Source organism: Rhipicephalus sanguineus, chromosome 5 (genome assembly GCF_013339695.2).
Source record: "Rhipicephalus sanguineus isolate Rsan-2018 chromosome 5, BIME_Rsan_1.4, whole genome shotgun sequence".
Lineage (NCBI taxonomy): Eukaryota > Metazoa > Arthropoda > Arachnida > Ixodida > Ixodidae > Rhipicephalus > Rhipicephalus sanguineus.
The window spans coordinates 33,407,725-33,417,768 of NC_051180.1; the positions used below are offsets into that span (position 1 = coordinate 33,407,725).

The window sequence follows — 10,044 nt, forward strand, 5'->3', positions numbered from 1 at the left end:
GGTGTGCACATATATATATATATATATATATATATATATATATATATATATATATATATATATATATCCTATAGGTAATCGTGTATCGTACAGAATGTGATCCTTTTCTGCTACTGGGCTGTTTCTCTCTCCCTCCAGCTGGAGTCTCCTGCAGCGCTAAAGAACAGTTGGAATGTGCTAACAAAGGACAAATATGTGTCTACAAAAATGAAAAAGCGAATTGCCAATGCCCTCCAGGCACTGTCGCTGGGCAAGCTGGTTGCACTGGTAAGTGAAAAAAGTTACGCTTGTCAGCTGGCCTCTCTCAACGTTGCTTTCTACTGTAAAACAATAAAACTCCAGTGAGATATAATCCGTTTATAAAAAGGTGCCGGGTGACAACAACTTCTGGTTTTCTTAACATGAATGATTGTTAGACGCAATCGGCTCGATGAAAATCAGCACGCAATGGCAAGTTGCAGATATCACTAAAGTAAAATAACGATGAGCGATACCGAAACAAGGAACGTTTGATTAAGGACGTAAAGTTGTCGATTCACTAAATTACCTGACGCGTGAAAAAAAAAATGACGTGCACATGATATTGCAGTTAATGGGAAGATTTTCCAAAACGTTATACAGAAAAAATTTTACTTTTTCCGTGATTTGTGCTATCTCTACGTAAGAGATTGTCGTGATTCTTAGACAAATGTACATTGTTGATAGCATTCACAATTTACATAATTAAAACTCCATACGCGCGATTCGTAAGTTAAAGGCTGGCGATTGCTCACTCAGCGATTGCTTATATATATATTCAAATTTCTTCGCGAGTTCTTGTACATGTACAGGAGGAAAGCTGGCTTTATATCCGTTGTTGTCCATTGTGTCCGCGTTGTGTACATTTTTAGTGTCTTGGGGGGGGGAGGGGGCAATTGAGGCTGTAGTACTGATGACGGAATTTCATTAGATCGAGTGAATGTCATTGAAGAAGAGTGACTGTCTTTCTTCAGCCCGTACAACATGCAACCCTAAAGAGATACGAGAATGCCAGGACCAGAAGCGGAAATGCGTATATAAAGACCAAAAAGCTCAATGCAAGTGTCCCGAAGGCACCGTTGATGATGGTGACGGATGTTCTATTGAGCCTGCCAAAGGTAAGATTGAGAATGAAGCCATTAATCCTCGTTGAACAAAAAAAAATGTTGTTGCCTAAGAAAATGGGCCTTTTTCTACCAAAAGGGTGGTTCAATGCTCCCACTTTTAAATCGTGCGGCAAAAAGGAATTGGTGCGATATTGTAGCTAATGAATGCACGATTTCAGCTAATCATGTATCAAGGACCCGTTCGATAAAGCAGACGTCGTGACATTTTACTTTTTTGCCCTTAATTCGGTTCATACGATTCAGGGATACGAGCTTCTTTCTGTGCGAACTTCTTCTTTTGTTTTCACGTATGTTTCGAATGCTATTTTAATACAGTTGACGTTTCACACATGAGCTCAATAACCGTAGCTATCAGTAAGGTGGCCTACCTGTCATGTCGTTTGGAAGTCACGTTTAGTTGCGTCCGCACAGGATAGTGCCTTTGATTTTACTTTTGCTATATATTCTAGAACCTTGCAGCGAATATGGAGTCGGTAAATGTCGAAGCAAAGGACAGAGTTGTGTAATGGAAAACGGAAAGCCTGTTTGTAAAGAAATCTCTGACGCAACAACAGCAGCGACTGCAACAACGAAGGCGAAAGACAAGGATCAAGGTGGGTGCTCTGAACTCCCTCGTTCCCTTAATTCTACCCTTACATCTTTCAGCTGTGATGACATTTGTACCAGCTGACGCAACCACTAGGCGTTTCTCGCGACAACGGTACAAATATCGGTATTTAGTGCGACTGTGACATGTTCCACTTGTGTGTATATGAACACTGCAGACGATATGTCTTATATATTGAGGTTTTATATGTTATCACGTAGGTCGTTCGTAGATACGTACACTCGTATATGAGGGGAAAAAAACTACACGAAAAAAATTCTGCTTTTTTGCACTTAATTTGAATTATACCCTTCAGGGATACGTCAGTGCGAGTCTCTCTATTAAAGGGGCCCTGCACCACTTTTTGAACATGGTCTTAAAATGCTACCTGTTCGTAGTCGAGGATCTTGCGAACATGTGAGCCAAACATTATAGCGCAGCGCGCGGCATGGAAATTACAATGGATGTTGAAAGTCCGCCAGAAATCACTCGCTCTTCTTTCGACAAATGATGTCATACACTCACGGAGGAAGGAAAGACCCGAGGAGGGGGCCTGCCCAGCCCACGCGCTCGGAGAAAAGTGTCGAAGAAATTACGGCTTAGCGGACATATCCACTGGGCACAATGGCGGCGTTGCTATGGTGTCGTAGTGCGCCATGTTGTGTAGTGGAGGCGGCATGTGCGCCTCCGTAGCTCTCGTACCGAACCGTGGCAGACAGTATCCAGTTTTTGTGCCACGTTGTTAGCTACGCAGTGCTGTCCTGGTTGTTATTGCACCCAGCAACGTTCATAAAGCCTCTTGGTAGGCACGGGGTCTGAACAGTGCGTGGAAGGAGTACGTATCCGCGTACAGTGCAGCGGATGAAGCAGATGAAGCATTTGTAGTGCTCAGCAAAACCGTGCTAATGCACCATAACAAAACGGAACCACTCTGCTACAGAATATGCTCGATGAACGCCTTCCAGGTCAGTGACGGTTGTGCAGTGTTCATGATTGTGACAGCGGACTCAACATTTGTGCCCTACCAGATGAAATAAGGACATATCCTTACAGTAACAACTTGCTTATGCGTATTGAAACACTTTCTTTCCTGCCTGCAATGCTCGCTCCTAGTGTACTCTCGCCCTAGAGCACACGCGATCAAGTGTCTTTCGCACACCAGCACAGGCTGCACTGTACACGAGGTGCACACAGTTGAAGCCGATCTGCTTTTATGAGGGTCAAGGGCACGGTGATCGGGCGTCGCATGAGAGAGACCCAATCCTACCATGGGTGCCGGCGCACGTCCGATCGTGTTTTCTGTACAGTACGTGAATAAAAGAAAGGGAAGAAGCTTGCACTAAGTCGCGCAAGGCTTGAAACTGCGTAGCTGGGCGATTCTGAAGTCTAATCTGGTTGCTTCTAGGTTGTTGCTAGGCTTTAGCTAGGTGATGCTAGGTTGTTTCTAGGTTGCTTCTCAGCGCAGAGAGGTTCGAGTTGAACCACAGCCACATGGACGACACGGATGTCCAAACCCCAGAGACAGAAACTCGCGCTGAAACCGATCGTTCGCATCTTCCATAGATCTATGGGCACGTCGTCATTCGCGTTAGGCGTCCATCATTTCGGGGTTTTCTCGCAGCCGCCGTTGCCTTTCCCGTTCCCTGGTATTCTCTCGTTGCACGTGCCCCTGAATCACTCCGTACAGATGCTTCAGCGAAGCTGAAACGTGCGGCCACGGTGTTTACCACTGGGTTAATCCAGACAGTTTATTAAAGCTTTTCTCAATTACTGGTTACGTCTGTCTAGAAATCTTAAGTGGTGTGTTGCCGCCCGTCTGTTGCCTTGTTCATTTTTAGTGGACCAGAGGTGAGTAGTGGGATTTGCCCAATTTCTGCGACACATACCTGTTCATGAAGATGAGATGTCTTTTGTACACACGAAAGCTTTTACGACCGGCTTTAACAACTTGGCTGTAATAAGTTGTATAAACACCAACGCTACACATGCCGTATGGATGGAAACAACATTATTGAAAGTCCGGCGATGTTTAATAACCCGGGCTAAAATCTCCCATGAGGGGACTTCGAGGCCTTGCCTCACATGCCGTAGCCAGTGTGTCTCGTCCGCAGCGTTCTCTCGCGCTTGCCTCCTTGTCTGCGCGCTGTTGCTCGCCACATTTGAGTCCTCCGTGCGTGTACGCCCGAAACTTGTGCAGTGAGCTAAATGATTTCTCAAGCCACGGCCAAAACACGTATTTGTGCTCGTAAACTACCGATGGGTTTGTGATGGGTATATATGTCGGAATGTACGTATGTACTCGAAATGCGAGTGCTGCCACTCATTTCTTTATTGCTGTGAGATTGTGCGGGTTTTGTCGTATCGCCGCGTCTAGCTCATAGTCTGGCTGATAGCCCGAACAGATGAAAAGAAGGCAGCACCACAAAACTAAAGCGTTTAACAAAAGCTATACAAATTGCAGCCGCTTGGTCGGCGGAGCAGTAATTTGGCTGGACGTATAAAGCGTCTATAGTTTCACATAAGCTAATAAAAGCAAGATCTAACGGTATAATTTAAAGTGATCATATAAACTTCTTTCAGCGCAAGAGCAGAATACTCGGGCGAAATGATTTCGCCAATGGTATCGTGGTGGCCCAGCGTATTGTGTTTTGTTGCCTCGGTTTCGGATCGCCACGGCACACGCGCCGCACAACACACGTGGTTATCGAGCCGGAGAGAGGGACGCGCCTTCTACTTCGCTGTTCACATGTAAACGAAAGAATCTGCCCAGTCAATATCATCGACTTCCTACTTCACCGAGCTTCACAGAGAGTGACGCCAGGGCCCCTCCTCAATTTTTCCTTCCTCCTTGCATATACCCAAAATCAAGCGCGTCACATACTAAAAAGACATGGCCATTGGCTTATTTGAACGTCGTGACTTGCACAGTTAGCCAGGCCGCCGCGGCGTGCCGCGACGTTCCTGCGCCGTGGCACTTCGCGGCGTGGGCAAGCGAGTTGTTCGCGCGTGCATTCAAAGAAAACAAGAAATGAAAGGGCTCAAGTTCATAGCGAGTACTGACGTACGGACGTAGCCTCTTGCCCCCGTGTCATCCCCCCCTCTCCCCCCCCCCCACCTCCTTGTGTAGCTTCCAGCGCGCTCGCTGGGACGAAAGGAAAGAGAAGGCGCTTATAACGTGCGACAAATTCCTGTAACTCCGCTCGTGCTTGACAGATTCTAAAAATTTTTGCGGCAGTCGATTCGCGAGGCAGTAAACTCCGGTAGTCAGGCCATTTTTTGATTACTTGAATAAGTGTTCCAGGGCACCTTTAGGTTTTCAAATATATATCGAGTGTTACTATAACGCATTTGAAGTTTTAAACACGAAGTAGATTACGGTTGCTTTCAGTAATGTGGCCTCCCTGTAAGGTCGTTTAGAAATCACGGTTAATTGCGTCCGCACGTAATAATACCTTTAATTTTAGCTTCTCTTTACTACTCTAGAACCTTGCAGCGAAGAAGACAGCGGTACATGTCGAAGCAGTGGGCAGCGTTGTGTAATGGAATACGGAAATCCTGTTTGTAAAAAAATCTCTGACGCAACAACAGCAACGACTACAACAACGAAGGCGAAAGACAAGGATCAAGGTGGGTGCTCTGAACTCCCTCGTTCACTTAATTCTACCATTACATCTTTCAGCTGTGATGACGTTTGTACCAGCTGGCGCAACCACAAGGCGTTTCTCGTGACGACGCTACAAATATCCGAATTTAGTGTGACACGTTGCACGTATCTGTATATGAATTGTGTAGACTGCATATATGTAAATGGTACTGGGGCTTTATATATTATCGCGCAAGCTGTTCATCAATACTATATATAAGGAAGAGAACTATACGAAAAAACACATGAAAATATCGTGATTTTTTTTTAACAGCGGCGCTGTTTAAGTCCATCGTTAATCCGTGCAGAGCGAACAGATTTCATCACCGATCATGAATTCGGCATGTGCTCTCTTCGTGCTCTTCTTCATCGTCTCCTTCATCTTCTGCTTCGCTACCAGAACACGTGCCCCGATTTCTCCTGCTCGGGATGCAATAACACTGATGGGCGAGAGAACGAGTACAGAGAGAGAGAGAGAGAGAGAGAGAAAAAAAAGATAGAGAAAGAGAGAAATTTTTGGGGCAAGAATTTCTTGGCGAGATGAGATTCGAACCTGCGTTCCCACGTTCCGAAAGCGAGTGTCCCAACCACACGGCCATCCAGGCACGCTAGCAGAGCATGTCATCTCCTTGTATACCACAGAATAGCAAGAGGGTGGGAAAGGGAAGTGACTGTGAGGAGGAGGGAAATGAGGAAGTAGATCGAGTACAAAGAGCGAGAGAGAGTGAAAGAAAGACATAGAAAGAAAGAGCAAAAAGAAAGAGACAGAAAGAAAGGGAAGAAAGAGGAAGAAACAGATAGAAAGACAGAAGGAAATAGATGCAAAAAAAAAAAGAAAAAAAAGAGCACGCATAGCCATGTATGGTATAAAATAGCAAGGTGTTGAAAATAGAGAGGTGAGAGGGTAAGAGCCTAGCCAAGACAAGACCAGCTAGGTGCCTGCCAGGCCTGATTTGGCCCAGCCATGCGCGGCTTAGTGCAAGCTGCGCTAATTTTTCTTGTCATTATTGCGATGACGATTTGCTTTTAAGGCACAATGCCTTCTGTGTATGTGTATTAGATGTGCGCCGTAAGGCCTGTGTTGCGTACAAATTGAAGCAGTGTTTCGTAGAATCCGGAATCATGTATCCAGTAGCTCGTCGTAGCTTTGTACCGAAGGGCGCTTTGTAGAAGAAGGCGGGAGCGAACTGATTGCGCTTCCGTATCAGGCGGTAGTGCATCTGCTTCCATCACTGAAACGCAGCAGTGTGGATGCGTAACATCCAGTCATAAATGCGGTCAGTTCCATTCTGAGATGACAGCCGAGCCATCAGAAGTGCGTTGCAGGTCTGCGCAAGTCCACTTGCTGTGGACTTTCACAGGCCATCTAAGCCGTCTTTGCCACCTCCGTGCAATGGGCCTCAGGCCTGGCTGACCACCTGACCTCGACCGCTGGATCTGTTGACCTCACCACCGATCATTATTAGACTTAATACACGAAGCAAATATGCATGTGTATTTTTGACACCACTAATTACTGTCCATTAGGGTAGGCTTTCGAAATAAAAAAAAGAAGCGCATCAAATGCTATGCCTTTTGCTATGCTATGCCATTTGTCCGGTACAGAAGATTTGTGTAAAGGAAAGAAAAATAATAATCTACATGTATCGGGATTCACGTAAATTGAACCCCTTATGATTTCAGCTGGGTAACTTCTGACTTCCATGTTCGGAGTGCTGAGCTACACTAGATCATTTTGCGGAAATTACCACCCTCTTTAATGATCTGTAGAACGTCGCGTGCAGCTATCAGTAATTGCGAAACAATGCTTTTTTTTTTCATTCATCGCAGTGCTCACGTCTGCTTATTTTCTTAAACATGTACTTCTAGTCAGTGATTGAACTAAATCAGTGAGTACAGGCGGCACTCGGCTGCAGTATGCGCACTAAAATCACAACTAATTTCTCCGTAGTTCACTACAAAACATGCAAAGCGTCGTACTGTCACTGCTATGTTTCTTTTTTCTTTCAATGCGGTCTGCACTGCATTCTCTGGCTTCATCAGAATAAAATGTCAGTAATTTGTACCGATAAAGAAGTACGTAAGCCCCAGCAGACACCTTGAAATCCTGCGACGTCATGACAGGTTTGTGCGACAACCTTAAACCGGCGTCGCCACTTTTTTTTTTTTTGCGCGTTTGCTGGATTTTCAACCATGCACTAGTGCCCATTAGACACCGTGATTTGTTCCTAAAGAAGAAATTTTATGCGCCCTTGCTTATTCGTACGAATGTCACTTACATACACGCTGTACTAAATACAACCCCAAACTCGCGTAGATCCTCCTTGCCCGCATCTCTCTAGTACCCGAACGACGCGGACCGAAGCGAGCCTGAAGTTTTAAGTTCTGGTAGATCCGTGTTATACAGATGCGAACCACTGACCACAGTATTTGGTGATGAGCGAATACTTCTATGAAACATTGCTTGAATTAAAGCGCGAGGAGTAATGTGACGATTGCACTTTTGATTTTTTTTATTATATAATCTCCCACTCTGTATTTGTCTTGTGCCCTTTTCAGATCGTGGAAAGTCAAGTGCTGCCGCAGTCTCAGCTACATGGCTCTTGTTGCTGGTCGTAGCTACTTCAGTTGTCTCCGCATAGATGTAAGGAACATGTCAAGCTTGAATACGCGAGGGTTTGCAAATGTATATATAACGCGCTTACATCGAGCACCAAGCTTGGCTTTTGGAATTTATAAATTGCGCACGAGTATTCACAACCACACGGATGTATCATTTGGGAATAACGGAGAAGACGGACGTGAAAGAGGTTTCCTAGTCTGAGAACACGAAAAAAAAATGTTTTCATGTCTGCCTGACGTGAAATAAATTTAGTTGGGTCTAAACGAGAAAAACGAAGTGTTTCATGTATGCAATGTTTTCATAATTTGCTTTCAAGAAGCCAAAGCTAAACCTCTATGAAATTTTAAAGTATATGTTAAGAGAAAATCGAAAAGTTAATTTACGTTTCATAGTCGACTACACGACCTTTTAGTATCACTGGCAACTGGACGAGGGAGTTCCATTTTGAGCACAATCGTAATTTTCGAGATGTTAAAGAAAGTTAAACGAAGAATTTGGTCATTACGGAAGTATTATAGGTATAATATGCAGCTGTAGGTTCCTATGATGGCGACTGAGGGATAATAATATGGAGGTACTACTAATATCTAAGATTTAATGCAGTTATTTAGAAGAGACATTTATTTTTGCAGCCTATATGCAGGTATATGCGATTCAGGTAGCTTGGCGGCTCTGTATTAAATATTTAGCAACATAATTTTATAGAAAATGTTATGCGTCAATTGATTTACCAGAGGAATTTAAGCGTCTTTATCATAGTACTTCTAAAAAAGCGACAGCCGCAACAGAAATACATTGCAAAGAATTCGCAACGAGACATTGGACAACGCTGCAAAAAACGACGCCGGTCAAAATACACCTCAACGTCAGCTGAATTTCAGTGGCACCTAAAAAGAAGCATGGTCGTGGAAACGTAAATTCATTTCAAGCAAGGTTTATCTTAATTATCAGCCAAGTAATCTGATAAATTGTAAAAAGGTATGTTGTGCAAGAAGCAATTGCCTGTATACCTCTTGCTTACTCAAAAGTAACGGCTAAGCATCGAGCAAACAAACAGCAGGAAAGTGATATCAATTCAATACATCTATGAGGAATGTTGAATGTTCTCGTCGTGTATATCATTCACCGTCACCTCCCCCCCCCCTTTTTTCCCCCTCTTTTGAAAAGGAGCGTCTGCAAGAACTTCGCAACAAGAACTTCGTGCGCAATTCTCGACTCTTCCGTGGCCGCTGCAACCATGCAGAACTGTATACGCGTTTAATATTCACATCAGCAGAAGTTGTTGCCCAGTGACTGACTTATCTTCACACGCTAAAAACTTGCAGGGTTCCTTATATATGCGTTCGCCTAAGACAACTCTAAGGCGAAACCATCTTCTTTTTTTTTTCTCAGACGATGCAGTAATCCTCTTCCGTCCCCCTGCGAAAGCTTTCTGCACCTAACGTGGTTTTCCACTGCCTTAAGGTTCGGAGGCAGTGATTGTGCAGCTCACCTGGTTTTTCTCTGCCTCCATGATCGGCTAACTTTTGCAAAACGACGGTGTCACGTGATGACGTCATCACGTGACGATTTTTTGCATCACTCGTGTTGACGCGGCTGAACGCCGTTGGCGCCGACGATCAATTGTCACGTTTGATGAGGCATCTAAGGCTTTCGCCTTAATAACGTAAGAAGTTAACTACTCAGTGCCGTTAGAAGATGTGTCATGTGAAAGATTTCAATTAACACATTTTGATTACCTTGAAACATCCTGCGCTGTTGAGTGCGGTCGTAACGTCGTCTCCCCTAAATTTCCCAGGTAAGGTGTACTGGGACTATATTGTCTAATGCCATAGATCGATACGTAACAACGCGAAAACGACAACACCGATTTTTATTTCCGCGCGCAGAAATGTCATTCGAATTCTTATGTACAACAATATCTCGTCGAGATTGCAATCACTGCGCTTGTATAAGCGTAATATTATTTAGAGTGTGTTGTCAAGATTGTGGCCAGCGATTGCAATAATTAAAATTTTGAACGAATAAGTGTACTTTACTGGATTAG

At 44.3% G+C, this 10,044-nt stretch overlaps 1 protein-coding gene across 1 annotated transcript in view; it reads left to right on the plus strand.

Annotated features, from left to right (window-relative positions):
• The window catches only part of LOC119393451 (glycoprotein antigen BM86), a 47,764-nt gene extending 39,495 nt beyond the window's left edge, over positions 1 to 8,269 (plus strand). Inside the window, exons 14-18 of the mRNA XM_037660477.2 lie at positions 139 to 267; positions 993 to 1,136; positions 1,595 to 1,738; positions 5,215 to 5,358; positions 7,934 to 8,269. Coding sequence (XP_037516405.1) covers positions 139 to 267; positions 993 to 1,136; positions 1,595 to 1,738; positions 5,215 to 5,358; positions 7,934 to 8,016 — 644 coding nt within the window. The 3' untranslated portion in view covers positions 8,017 to 8,269. The remainder of the gene's footprint in view (positions 1 to 138; positions 268 to 992; positions 1,137 to 1,594; positions 1,739 to 5,214; positions 5,359 to 7,933) is intronic.
• Positions 8,270 to 10,044: the final 1,775 nt, after the last annotated feature.